Source organism: Amphiura filiformis, chromosome 4 (genome assembly GCF_039555335.1).
Source record: "Amphiura filiformis chromosome 4, Afil_fr2py, whole genome shotgun sequence".
NCBI classification, from domain to species: Eukaryota; Metazoa; Echinodermata; class Ophiuroidea; order Amphilepidida; family Amphiuridae; genus Amphiura; species Amphiura filiformis.
The window spans coordinates 2,952,393-2,967,373 of NC_092631.1; the positions used below are offsets into that span (position 1 = coordinate 2,952,393).

The following is a 14,981-nucleotide window of genomic DNA, read 5'->3' on the forward strand; positions in this document are numbered from 1 at the left end:
GTGTTTAGCTATTTTTCATTTGGCAAAACAAGATTATATTTTTTTAATCCAAAAAAAAGTTAGTGCTGTGTTTTTCTGAAATAATGGTGTAGTCCCCTTCCCTGCATGGATAACTTTGGGTTATTCCAGTTGAAATCCATAAACACCCTATGGAAGACATGGCCTTAAGGGCAGAGTAATGGGAGAGAACATGGACCTTTTCGAGCTTCATTATTTCTGAATTGTATGTCCAAAGTATATAAAACTATACATTTTTGGAAAGGAAATGAGTCAAGGAATCCCATGGTGACATCAGATTTGTTCAAAAATCTCAAGTTTTTGAAAAATCACAAAATTCACTTTTTACCCCAATTTTTTGTGACAACTTAGAAAAAAATCCGCTCGAGTAAAAACAATTCAGTTAGCTTTTCATGAAGAAGAGACATGAACTTAGGGAAGTTTTTTTATTTTTTTGAAATTCGTCTCTTTTTTCGAAATATTGAAAAAACATGTGAAAAAAGCCATTTTGTCACTGTATTAAGCTAAAATTGCACATAATGGTGTATATTTTTGTTTAAAACAAATATTTTGAAAAAATGAAAAAACCTTCCCTAGACTTTGGTGTACTCTAAAGGATAGTGCAAAAAGTTTACCCTTTGCTTGCATATTTTTCGAAAGTTATCTTGTCACAAAAATCGCATAATATTGTCAAAAGTGAACTCTGAGAAATCGACGTTTTAGTAAAAAATGTCAAAATTATGCACAAAACGTCCTTAAATTTTAAAACGGTAAGACTTTCACACTTGTAAAAGCTGTATCTGGTGCATGGTCTAAATATGCATCTTTTTGCACCAATGAATCTATAATCTCTGCTTTCAGTGCGCCAAAATTCAAAATAATTAAAAAATCTAAGTGGCATTTTGACTGCAAATTTTTGTTTTGTTTACACCACATTTGCTGGCGTTAACAACATACCGAATGCGCCTTGACTGCGTTGGACATACGCACAGATTTGCGCCGCGTCACGCGACGCGAATCGCGCGCGTAATCACAATATTTCGCATTCGCGCATTGCTGACTCATTATTTCCGCCAATTTACTAAGCTGTCTTGAGCCATGTGACTTTTTAGAGTTGAAAAGAGTGAAATAAATCAAGCAAAAATACGAATAAATATTAGCAAGTTGTATTTTATCAGTTTCAAGTGAAAGAATACATCTTAGTGTTGATAAATATCAAAAATCTCAAATTCGGTCGTGGGACTTAATGTGTCTTCCATTACTCTGGCCTTAATCTCCTACACAGGGGGTGTAGATTACAAACAGATTAAGTCACCCATTTGGGTAACCCATTTGAAATTCACACTCTCTGTATGGAAGGTTAAGAATATATGTCTTCCATAGGGGGTGTATGGATTTCAACTAGAATTCAACATGTAATCATAAGTACACTAGTAAAGTTTTTTTCAGAGAAGAACAGGACTTGTTTACATTTTGAGAGTGTGCAGAGCATAAACAAGGAAGTGGCTTTCTGATTGGCTGAATCAATCGTCTGACAATCATAGCAACAGGCCGACAATCTGATTGGCCGAATGTGCTTCAAATCGTTGGTCAGCGCAGATCGACGCCCTTGAAATGAACACAAAGCTCTGCGTATGTCGCTCGCATCAATCTGAGCAAGAGACTGCCGTTCTTCTCTGAAACCCAGTGTAGATTCCTACTGCTGCCCACCAAAGAGGAACACAGCTGCCCATGCAGCTACTTTGTGGTTACTCTAGAGTACCAGTGCATGCAGTACCAATCCAGTACCAATGCGTGTACTGTACATATGATTCTGATGTGTGTACTGTACATGTGATTCTGATGTGTGTACTCTTATAGTACCCACACATGTACTAATGAAGTAGCTGCATGGGCAGCAGTGTACCTCTAGGGGGGGGGGGAACAATATGAATCAGGTAGTGTACATGTAATCCAAGGTACAATATGTTGGCATCCAAAAGATGGACTCTGGACTCTCCTAGTGTAATCTCTGTGATTCACATTGAGATATGGTTCAGACAATAAGGTTTCAGGCTGAATAAAACAAGTAGGTCAAAAGGACATGATCATTGTGTCACAGAATCACAGGTTTATTATTTCAGTAGTATAAAGCTGGTCAACTTATACATTCTTTACAGATTTAAGTACCAGTTTTTAGGTTTTATACTATTAGTACTTTCCAATGTTATTTGACCACCACAAATAAACATAAAAATAAACCTCAAACCTCCTCAAATGAAGTTATACAACAACAGTTACCTTTGTATTTCTTTGTTTTCAAATTGTTGACCCTACCAAGCCACCAATGTATTAAAAACCACGCCAATTCACTAGCATTTCTGACAAGCCAATATATTCTGGATAGGTGACAAATTGCTACTGCCTTTGATGCAAAGGGAAAATGCTCACAAGACATTTGACTATATTCTGAATACATGGTCTCAGAAATGCATTATATACAAGTACTGCAACTTCTTAATTATTTATGTACAACATACAAAAGTATAGAATTTTTGAAAGGAATCTAAATATAAACACAGATTTGGTATAAAAAATCATTTTGAAGAAAAGTACATTACAGCTGTACACCCACAAACACACCCCATACCAACCCCCCCAAAAAAAAACACACCCCGAACTTTGGCTCCATTTGTTTTTGCAACAGTTAGCGCAATAAGCAGTGATTTTTCTGAACCAGTTCACTCTAAAATTAATCAAAAATTATTCAGATTTTTTCCCCATTTTTGGAACAAACAGAGATATGCTCCTGAAACATAAAAGCAATTTAGTAAAAATGTCCGCAATTTCAGCCAGTTTTTGGTACTTTTTGCCCAATTTCACACACATTTTCAGTTTTTTTCAGGAAAGTGCAGTCTCATGCCTGAAAATCCGACATCAAAATGAAGATGGAACAAAGTACATTCAACAACTCTTCCTATACCTTTGTACAGGAGCCAACCAGTAGCGTATATGCGAACGCAAGGTTACGCGTACTCGTTACCCGTGAGCGCGTAAAATTCGTCATATCTGGAACTTATGCGTAAACACTTTCTTAAATATGTTATTAAAGTAAAGCTAAACATTACCGCTTTATTCTGTAGTTTTATTGCTGATATCTTCTTGTAAGGTTGATTGGCAATGACAAATGGATATTCCGAATGAAAGAATCATGTGAATTGGACGATCTTTAGCTTGTTTTCGTTGTTGAAAGGGATTCAATCCTGTTTCACCATTGTTCATCACCGATTAACAACTCGCGTCCGGCGCTTCTGCGTCGCTAAAGCTGCCCTCGTGAAGTAAACCATGCAGACGACGTGGACACATCGTTGTTAATCGGTGATGAACAACAGTGAAACATGATTGAATCCCTAATTCACCTTTATTACTTCAGTATTTTTCTTATCACATAATTGAAGTTGTCAAATTCAGCATTGTATAGTATGGATGAATCAGCCTATATAGGTACCAAAAGTTGCCAATGATAGGGTGAATCCATCGCAACATCTTAGGATTTCTTCTGATGAAGATGTGTGTCACACATCGAAAATTCAAGGTTAGTGAATTTTTGTGCTGAAAGTCAGTCTAAACTTTTGCAAATTGTTTATTACCAGCACGTATGAACTTACATTCGAGTATAGGTACCAAGGATAGCAACTTTCAGAAGAGCGGATTATTTACATGCTTTAGGCTGCGATCACATAGAAGTATACGGTATTCGCTATACGAAATACGCTCATTCAATCAGGCTGAGTTCACATAGTATACCCTATGTGAACTCAGCCTGATCAATTTCGTATGGCTAATACAGTATACTTCTATGTGATCGCAGCCTTATGAAATATATATGAGATATTATGATCAAATCGGTCAACATATAATTGTTGATAGTTTGGCAGTGCAGTTAGACCCAAGAGGCCACTCAGTGAATAAAGATTCACATAAAAAAGATTTTCAAGATCAAAGCGCTGTACGTACGTGACATGTACGTGAAATTCAAACAAATTAGAAAAAAGGTACTCCTTGTTCAATAAATCATCCATGTTAAAGGATCCTTTTCCAGTTGCATATTCAAGGATTTGTGTCTCAAATAACTGGTTTAGAGTGTATAAATTGATCATTTACTTGCCTATCATTAGGCGGAGTTGCCTTATTTAGCATTAGCTTTGCATATTTAATTAATTTCTTTATTTTTCATCCGTCTTACGGGGTGAAAAGTCAATTAAGTAATATTATCCAAAGCTAACATTAAATAGGGCACCTCCGCCTAATAATGATACGAGTAAAATATTGCTAATACTTACTTAGGGTATAGGAATGACATTTGCTAGGTAGTACTTGTTTAAGGGTGCATTTAAGATCAATGCTTACAAATGTTTAGGGTGCTTTTTGAAAGTACATGTTCATGATAATTCCCTTGTCAATGTAAAGTGGCCCACCTGGGAGTTAGACAAAACATTTGCACTGAAAAATCTCTGCAAATCTCTTAAATATTAATAATAATATTTATTTGAATTACCAATAAAGTGACATAGGGCCTGCACTTTGGCTCGACATTTGAAAGGGGCGTGAATTCATTTTTGGATACGCCCCTATTATAATTAGGTAATACTCGACTCACACACATTCCCTATGTATATACATGTACCACATGTAGTCAATCTGTCTGCTTTATCTGTATTGTACCGTTCTTAAGCAAACACGGTAGTTAAACACGATTTCATCAAACATTATAACAATAGCTCTTTTACAGTGTGCAATCATCCCGGGCAATAATTGGGCAATAATAGAGGATGTGCGTGAAATTATTGATTGGCTCCATACAAAGGAATTGAACCGGTGTCCTTCACGTAATCATGGCACAATGCAGTGCATTCAATCAAACGTTGTCGCCAACCTATTTGATCGTATTTGTGCATTTGTTATGTGTGTGAGACGAGCTGTCGCGTAGATTGCAATAGCTTGTAATCATGCGCTTGTTGAATGAATTTGAGTACTCCGCCATATTTACGGTATGATGCGTCATAATCTAGGTGATTATTTGCATTGGATGTCTTGAATACGCTGGCGAGGTTGTGTAATAATCGGATTAATGCTATAACAGTAGGTGAATACAAGTTTTGAATATATCGCGTTGCAAAGCCCCATTCAGTGATCCCAGCGAAAGTGAAAAAAAAAATCAAATTGTTACTTTTATAAAAAATTTTAATGAACAAAATTGGCACAAAACCCAAGAAAACGGCAGTATTTAAGAAGTTGAAGCCCCATTCAAATACATGTAGCTAATTTATATATACTGTCAGTATATAAATTACAGATTCAATAAATGCATTATTTTTGTCTTAAATAGGCCTACACGGCTTAGGGCTGAACCACTAGCAGAAGACACCAAGTTGATGTTTTATGACCTTTGACATTCTTGGCAGTTGTGTTCAATTCACGCGAGTGTCCTTGACAGGTTTAACTCTGCTTCGGTGGTCATGAAAGAATTCAAAAGATAACCTCTGCCCCAACAATCCCAAGCAATTGTCTGAAACTGCTCTTCGGATGATGTATCATAAGAACTCAGTCGTCAAGTCAAATGATGATAGTCATATAATGACCAAAAGATTATTACTGACTATATCATTGAAGACTGAGTTCCGCAGTCTTAATACAAAATCTGAATTTTGATGATTTTTACGATCGTCCGGATGAAAAAAAAAATCACTGAATGGGCCGTTAGTTCCTCCTCTCCTTACACTGGCAATATGGATCAAAGAAAAAAAAAGAAAAAAAGAAAGAAAACAAGAAAAAAAAAGACAAAGAAAAGAAACAATAAAAGAAAAACAAATATGAAAAGTTCGAACAATAATTGGTTTATAAAATTAATGTGACCGTGATGAGGCTCGAACTCACCACCTTCCGATTTAAAGTTCAAGCGCTAGTGTACCAAATTCTGATGCCTTACCAAGTGAGCTGTGCTCCTGAGATACTGAAATAAAAATAAAATAATACACTGTATACCTGCTTGTGTCGGTAATTGATTTGCTCAAATTCCATAATGGTACAGTGCAACAGAGCAAAAATGCCCAAAATTTAAAAGCTATATAATTTATGACCACTATATACACTACACATAAAAATACTGATACAAGGGAATTTCAACGTAAGAATCCAAACAATTAAGTACCAACATGCACAGCTTTGTCCTTATATCACATTTGGGTTTTTAACAAAATGTTATCAAACCTCTACTGTGATTGGCAGCTGCACAAGGCATCTCTTTGATAGCTGATCATGGCCATCCATTCAGCAAGTGGCTACTAACTGACCTTGACAGGCTTGAATGAGCACTGTCATCTGCTACAAAACCATCACACTCTAGGACTACACCACATTTTCGCCATACTGCATTCTAGAAACGCTTGCTGTTAGAATAAGAAAAATTTTAATGCTAAATTATTGCACATTCTAGGGAAGCGTGGTTACCGCTTTTGAAATAACCGAGTGAGAGGGTTTTCAAGAAAATATTTTTCCTGTCAAAACTGAAGCATCCTCTGTATAAAAGAAAATATGAATATTAACTGCACATCATATATAACGATTCGTGATACCCAATTGTGGCACATTTGAGGTCGTTTATGAGGCAGAGAATTTTATTTCAATTTTATATACGCCTAAAATATTTTTTTAATTGAGCAAGAATAAGGATAGAAAAAACGTTGAAAATTCTATGTATAAATAACATTAGACCCGGCAAAAGATTACTGTTTCGTTTTTATGGTAATCTAATCTTTTATTTCCTGTAGAAACATTGGGGTCTAAAATGGATTTTTTATGTAATTGATAAAAACATCGAACGTGTATACAAGAAAAATGGTAGGTTCCTCTATAGTATTTTACTGACCATGGAAATGTACTGACACCCGTGCGAGCACATGTCAAAATCGATATAATGTATTGTCCATATAGACGCCGCATTTATCATGTTTATTGTCGGATTAACAACAATTGAGCGCTATTAATACACATTAATGTTTTTAGGCAAATAAAATTCCAAAATATGGTACGTTTTCTGCTTTTGCTTGTCACGTGGTAGGCCTATATTGAAGTTGCGATTATATCTTCAAATACGTTTCATAAAAGATTCCATCAAGACAAGTGGCCGAGTGGTCTAAGGCGCTAGGCTCATAGAGCATCTCCAAAGCGGCGTGGTGCGCCGTGAGTTCGAACCCCGCCTCTGCCAAACTTTAAAAGAAGTAAAATTAAAATTTAACTTTTTTTAAATTTCATATTGGGGAAATGTGACTGGGAGAATTTATGTATGGCGTGGAGTGGTGTACTCTAGGACCTGGTCACTCCATAATGCTACAGGGAGCACAGTACTTTGACAATGGAGTGAAAGACTATTATTATTGATTAGGCGCGGATTTTAAAAGTACAGCTCCTATGCGTGTATAGCAAAAAATTGGAATAGAATGTTTGGAATCATGTAACTAAAGTATGCATTCTGCAAAATGCGCTCTGGCCAATTTATAAAGCATTTCATTAGCTTTAATTTTACATATTGTTTGACATATTTGGAATTATGGTAAATCATTAAATAAAATATTTATTAATTAATCAATTATGTCGATTAATTAAAAATTTAATGCAAATATGCATATTTTCTCTGACAGAATTGTAGGATTTGACAAGAGCCATCTTTCTTGTAAGTTTGATTCTTATAACATACCGGTATCGTATTGCGTCCCGTTATAGTTGCAGAAAAAACAACGCATGCATGACACACATACGCACACACCCCCACACACCCAGAGGATCGTACCGTTTTACAATCGTATGACATTCATTGGCGCTAGTAGTAGTAAATTTCAATTTTCTTTGCTTTACCTCACTTGTTCTGCTCAAAATTAAAAGGGGACATATCTGACAGTAAAAGCTTACATTTTATGGAAATTATGTTTAACTATTTGCTTAAACAGCACAAAACAGATAAAGCAGACAAATTTACTATACATAGGCCTATACATGTATGGTATCTGTATGCCAGGGACTGTTTAAGAATATAACATTAGATTTATGATATTTACTTGAGGACTGTTATTTATCAAAAATGTGAAAAATATCAAATTTTAATAATTTGTCATAAAATTTGTATTATATCGTGAATTTCAAACAATGAAATTTATTTGATATCAGAAAGACATTCTTCAGTATTCAGAATGCAATTCGATATGTCTGATGTGCTCTCATGTCCCACAAAAAATACTATCGAAAGCGCTCAAAACAGATCCCTTAATTTGGTTAATTTTCTTTTCTTGTTTTCTTTATTTTTTTTTTTATTTTTTTAAAATTTATATTGCCAGGGTAAGGAGAGGAGGGAACTAAAGGCCCATTCAGTGATTTTTTGATTTTTTTTCATCCCGACGATCGTAAAAATCATAAAAATTCAGATTTTGGATACTAGACTGCGGAACTCAGTCTTCAATGATAGTCAGTAATTTTTATATTTTGGACATTATTATGACTATCATTTGAGGAGTGAGTTCTTATGATCCGAGGAGCAGTTTCAGAAAATTGCTTGGGATTATTGGGGCAGAGGTTATCTTTTGAATTCTTTTATGACCACTGAAGCATAGTCAAACCTGTCAAGGACACTCGGCGTGAATTGAAAGACCATGTCACTCGCCACAAAAGAATGTCAAAGGTCATAAAACACCACTTTTGTGTCTTCTGCTATCTAAAGGCCTATGGCTGATTTTGTACCTTTCGTCATTGTCATAGATGTGCTAACATAGCTTGCTAGTGCAGTGGTTCAGCCGAAAGCCGCGCCGTGTGACTAAGACAAAAAATAATTTATATACCGGTACTGACAGTATGTAAATTAGCTACATGTATTTGAATGGGGCTTCAACTTCGTCAATACTGTCGTTTTCCTGTTGTTGTTTTTTTGCCATTTGTTTTTCATTAAAAAAATTTATAAACGTAACAATTTGATTTTTTTTCCACTTTCGCTGGGATCACTGAATGGGACTTTATAGCGCGGATTATTCAAAACTTGTTTTTACCTACTGCTATATAGTATTAATCCGATTATTACATAACTTTGCCAGCGTATTCAAGACATAGGTTATGTAGGGATAAACTGTACATGGGTATAGAGGCCCTGCATGCTTTTATCGATTGGCTCCAAACAAAGGATTTGAACCGGTGTCCTTCACCGTAATCACGGCGCAGTAGCCTACAGTCCATTCAATCAAATGTTGTCAGTGTGCGAGACGAACGATGTATAAATCTGGAGGTCACATCATCACTTATCATGCTTATTGTAAAAAGTTTGTCCAATGCATATGTGTATTGTTCCCGGGTATTGTCAATACAGTCAAGCAAACAGGTATTATATTTTGAAAAGGCCGCTATAGTATATTCACAGGGGTGTCTTGAATGGCCAATCATATGGGACATAATCAAATTGCAGTGACTGCTTCCTTTGTTACCACATGTCAGTCATCTTGTGATTATTGGACCATGTAAACCTGCAAAAAACGAGCCAAAGTGCAGGCCCTATGTTATAAACAAACAATATATTTAATACAAGCAAGCAAATGGTAATTCAGGAAAGAATAACACCTTGTTAGTCCAAACACAGAGTTCTTCCCTTTCCTGTTACATAACATAATTCATAGTATAAAAGAAAACACAAAAATAAATACAAAATTAAATAGATACATATTCTACATGAATGGTTGAAAGTCTGTGTACAGGGGATACTCAACAGAAACAAATGTACGCAACAAGTAAAGCAAAAGCTCAAAGACAAAAAATCATATTCAACAACATCTACTTTTATGAAGTAAATTATGCCAATCATTTTACAGATGTACATACACACTCACCCATCACACACACACACCCACCCCCCTGCACACCACTCACACCCTCATTCATAAACTCATTTTTACACAAACAGACACTCAAAGCATATCAAGGCCTATAAGTTTCAAGTTAAATTGCACAAGTGGTTTGGATTCAAGAAGCAAAAATGTGTGTCACAGTGGCCCATGGAAGATAACAGTAGGCCTACATGCATGTGCATGACTTTCCGGGTGGTATACTATGAGAAAAAATATGTGCTTTCACCCGATACCAATATCTACTTTTTGATGGGGGTAAAGTAGGGGGGATGATTGGGTTAATCGGGTCACCCACCTTTAAAAATAATGTCCAGTATGTATACACCACTGAACTTACCAGGCCAAATTGATGCGCACTGGGAGACTGATGAGGGGGTTTTTTTCGTTTTTTTTTTTAGTTTTCATGCATTTTATGCATTTAACTGTGAGTTAGGTGGGGAAAGTTTTTTTTAGTGTTGGTGGGGACTGGGGAAAGGTGTATTTTTTTTGCTCATGTAGTGGGTGAAGTTTTTTTTTTCAAAAACTTCCTACCCCCATTGAAAATCTAATGGTGCATCCTTAAGTTCCTGGTTTATATTTGATATTTATTTAATCAGGAAACTATACTTACACTCCCATCATGCTCATGGACTTAGCACTCCATTTGCACTTTTGTTACCAGCCATGACAGGTCCTATTTATTCTAAACTAAATATTTTAATGTGAGGTAATCCACTCAGAGCAAGTTGGAATACTCCCTCTGATGTGACTGACAACCCTTTATTATAATACTGCACTGCACCCACATCATCAATGACACATCCAGTGTTGTGATACTTTGGTGTGCCATTCCCGTCCCAGGTATATTTAAATACACGCCCCTTCCTATCCCCCACATTATAACATGCAGCATATAGATGCCTTGCATCATTCCTATAGGATACAGCTTTAAATCTCCAACCATCAGGTGGTTTTATCCTACACAGATCCTGACCCATATCTCCCATTGCTTTGATTACCATCTCATGGTGATCCATTACCACCAGGTAATCTGTACTGATAGTGAGATCACATGGGTTGAAACTAAGGTCTACAATCTTTTGCTGTGTAAACCCTGGCATACTACACACTACCAATGCATGCCTATCATATAAACCTATCACAGCTGTATTGACATTAGCTACAATACACAATGGCTGCACATGAACCTGATATTTCTTTAAATAGTTTGATGCTTTGTGGGATGGGAACTGATACACATAGGGGTCTTCGTAGCATATCACCAATATGCAAGATGATGGCATAGACTCACTCACTGCTACATCAAATGGCCACACAATACCTCTCCACTCATCAGATGTCAGGGTATACAGTAGATGTGTCTCTTCCCTGCTTACATGATGCACCTCCACACTGTCACCTCTACAGATAGCCAGACGGTCACTATCCACAAAATGAAGTGTTCTGCCCCAAGAATCAATCTCATGCTTCAATTTCCACTCCAACCCTGAAATGTAAAATGATATTATACCATACACAGCTCAGTGCAATAATAGTAGCTAATAGTGAACAGATATATATATGAATGAATTTATGAAACATCAAGAAGCAATAAATAGGTGAATCCTGAGGGGGTCATTCACTCATTAGAGCAATAATGTGCGATTTGCAAAGATAGATTTTTATTTTTTCCCACTAAATGTTAGTTTTCACTATATGTCTTCTTTTAACTGCAGGCCGAACAAATAAGGTATAACAATAACAATCGCATTTCATTTCAGTTTCTATTGTGTATCAGTGTGTCAATCTGATGAACATCCTGTAGCTTCATAAGGGACCCTTCAATGTTTACGCAGAGGGAAATCTGATTTTTTGAGGTCTTGAGGGGGGAATCTGAATTTTTTATTTGACCCACGAGGGGGAATATTACGTTTTAATTGAGAAAAAGAGGAAAACAAAGGGGAATCCGAAATTTTTTTCTGCGGATGAGAGGGGGAACAAAAATATTTTTATCAAAACTCCCACTCTCCCTGGCATAAATATTGAACAGTCCCTAAATAAGACATATATCATAATGACTAATTGTAATACATGCATACTTTATAATTATAATACATCAATTCTATACTTTATATATAAATCTAAACCCCAGGGATCCTCCATGTTTATTCAAAACTCTTATATTTTACTGTAATTAAAGTACATCTACTGTAAAGCAATGTTACTGTAATTAAAGCCACTACATTATGTAACATGGGAAAACGTAGTAAATCGCACATTATTTTTTGGTGATTTTAGCTGATTGATCAAAAAAATTGCGTCGGCAATTTTAGCTGATTGATCAAAATTTGAAACAATTTTGGGAAATTGACCTCTTTGCTGTGATTCATCAAAATTTATCATTATTCGTAGTGATCATTCACAATTTAGCATAGTTTTAGGCAATTTGCTGTATAATTTCCAGCACTTTTGTAGATTTTAAGCTTTCTTAGCAGATTTTCGTCAATTTTAGCCGATTGATCAAAATCTATCATTCGTAGTGATTTAGCATAATTTTAGGCAATTTACTGTAATTTCCAGCAATTGTTGATTTTGGGCGATTTCCCGTTAATTCCCATGTGACATGGGGCCTTAATACTCCCAGATCATTTGACATGTAAGTAAAATCACTCAGGTTACCGCAAGTAAGAAAAATAGAACAAAATTGGAGGGTGCACAAAAATGACATTTTCACTTATTCGCCCAAACTGGTTTGAAATATGGGCCATATTTTCCACTCACGGAATCTCCAGGCAGCCAACATTAAGGAAAGTGTCAATTTTGGGCTTCAACTTCTGGCTTTACTACAGCGCTCTATGGACAACAATGATTTCAAATGTTTTTTTCCGGAAATCTTTCCTCTGGCGAAAAAAAAATCATTCCCGTTTCAAGTTTTACAACGAGAAAGCCCATATTACTTTTGGAGTTGGAGATAAAAAAAATAATCAAAATATACAATTTGCAGTTGTGTGATCCAGAGTGCAGGCCAGGTGTGTGCTCAATGTGCATAGCTGCATACACAGCTCATGTATAAGCCTTTTTGAAATATGGCGGGCACAAAAGGAGAGGGCGTACTTTGAAGTAATCTTTTGTCAGCTGAGAAGCATACAAAAGATTACTTCAAAGTACGCACTCTCCTTTTGTGCCCGCCATATTTCAAAAAGGCTTATATAAATCCCAGCATTAAAACCAGGTCAGTTTAACCACAGTGTTGTGTGTTCCACAATGCGGTGTGTGTGTGCTCAATGTGTGTTAGTAGCTGCATGCATACACAGCTAAATTTATATAGCTCCCAGTATTAAAACCGGATCATTTTAACCACATGTGTGAGTTTTTACATGTTACATTTTACATGTTAAATCATCCGGCTTATCGCAAGTAAGAGCTAATTAAAGCACTTCTGGCTTAGTCTTTCACAGGATATTGAAGTAACCATTGGATAAAGTAGAAATTCAAGAAAATTAAGGGCATCACTGTGAGCAAATCACACATATTGGCAGCTATCTTGTGTTATTCACAATCGACCCCAGTTTGCACCTCTAACAGATCTTCAAGACCAACAGTTCACCAGTTTTGACTTTGGTCTAGATAAAGGGGGAATTTGACCAGACATTTTGCTATATTAATGTATCCAAAGGTCCACAGAAATTAATGAGGTGTCACTGGAGTTGGAATAGTCTTAGTTCTATGTCTTTATATGGTTCCTCACATGATGATATCATTTCCCAGATGATGATTCCAAAAGCATATATAGCAGCTTTTGGTTACAGTACATGCAAGATTGCAATTCAAAAAATCTCTGGTGCTAGCCATTATACACTCCCTCTTACACTTTCTGTTGTTTATAGTACTGATAATGTGTTCAGCAAAAACCACAGTTATATAATAAAGCAAGATAGGTTATATTACTCACCATTATCAAGTTCATGTGTGACATTTAAACAGGTAGGCGTTGGTCTGTATTCACGCCACACACGTCTCACAATTTCACTGCTTTTTGGTCTCTGTGTGCGGTCTTGATGCCAGCATTGCTCCATCAGTTCTCTCAAGAATTGGGGACAATCATCAGGAATCTTTGGACGGAGACTATTTGCCATAACTTGATAGATCACCCTCTCGGGTCGAAAGCCTTTATACGGTTCCTCACATGATACCATTTCCCAAACGATGATTCCAAAAGCATATATAGCAGCTTTTGGAGAAAGTATTTCATCTTTGAAAATCTCTGGTGCCTGCCATTTCACACTTCCTTTGTGGGCACTTCTTGTGGTCTTGGTACTGGTAAGGTCTTGCGCAATACCAAAATCACAAATCTTTAAGACATCATCAGCCATTATGATGCAATTGGGCGATTTCAAATCGCAATGCGCCACATCATTCTTCTCAAGGTAGTTAACTCCGCAAGCCAGGTGATAGATCCACTGTTGAAGGAGAGTTTTAGGAAGCTTGTCTCTATCTTTGAGATAGCCATCCAAAGATCCCTTCGCGGCATATTCAGTTATAATCACTACATGTTCTTTCTCCATAACAGCATCATAATACTTGATAATGTTTTTATGATCTAGTCTCTTGAGGAATTCAATCTCTCGTTTATGTTTCTCTGATATTTCTCCTTCAAATCTGATCTTCTTTGCGGCAGCGTCAATGGTGCCAAATTCTTTAGACTTCCATGTGACTCTGTAGACTGTACCACTGGCTCCAAACCCTAAACGTTCATGATAAGTCAAATTAGCACCCATGGCTTAACATCTTGTTCTGAAAATATGATGATATTAGCTGGTTAATTTGAGAAACAATGCTGCCAAATTATTTACATTAAATAATACTAACCGATAGATAAGATGATGATAGTCGTGCGCAAGTAAAATGACATACTGACTAAAGATAAGTATTTACCAAATTATTTGTTTCTTTAGCTGCATTACAAATGTGTCACCATAATAAGAAGTAATAACAGGAGTACTGTGACATATGAAGTTAAATGAAATTAAACATAAGTTAATCAAACTTACCAAAAAGTTGACTTTTAGTAAGTATAGTTGTGAAATT

At 36.2% G+C, this 14,981-nt stretch overlaps 1 protein-coding gene across 1 annotated transcript; it reads right to left on the reverse strand.

Moving 5' to 3' along the window:
* Positions 1 to 10,591: 10,591 nt before the first annotated feature.
* LOC140149626 (uncharacterized) lies at positions 10,592 to 14,671 on the reverse strand. Its single transcript, XM_072171706.1, has 2 exons — positions 13,846 to 14,671; positions 10,592 to 11,400 (listed from the first exon to the last, which is right to left on the reverse strand). Exons 1-2 carry the CDS (start codon positions 14,669 to 14,671, stop codon positions 10,592 to 10,594), a joined length of 1,635 nt encoding a protein of 544 aa, XP_072027807.1.
* Positions 14,672 to 14,981: the final 310 nt, after the last annotated feature.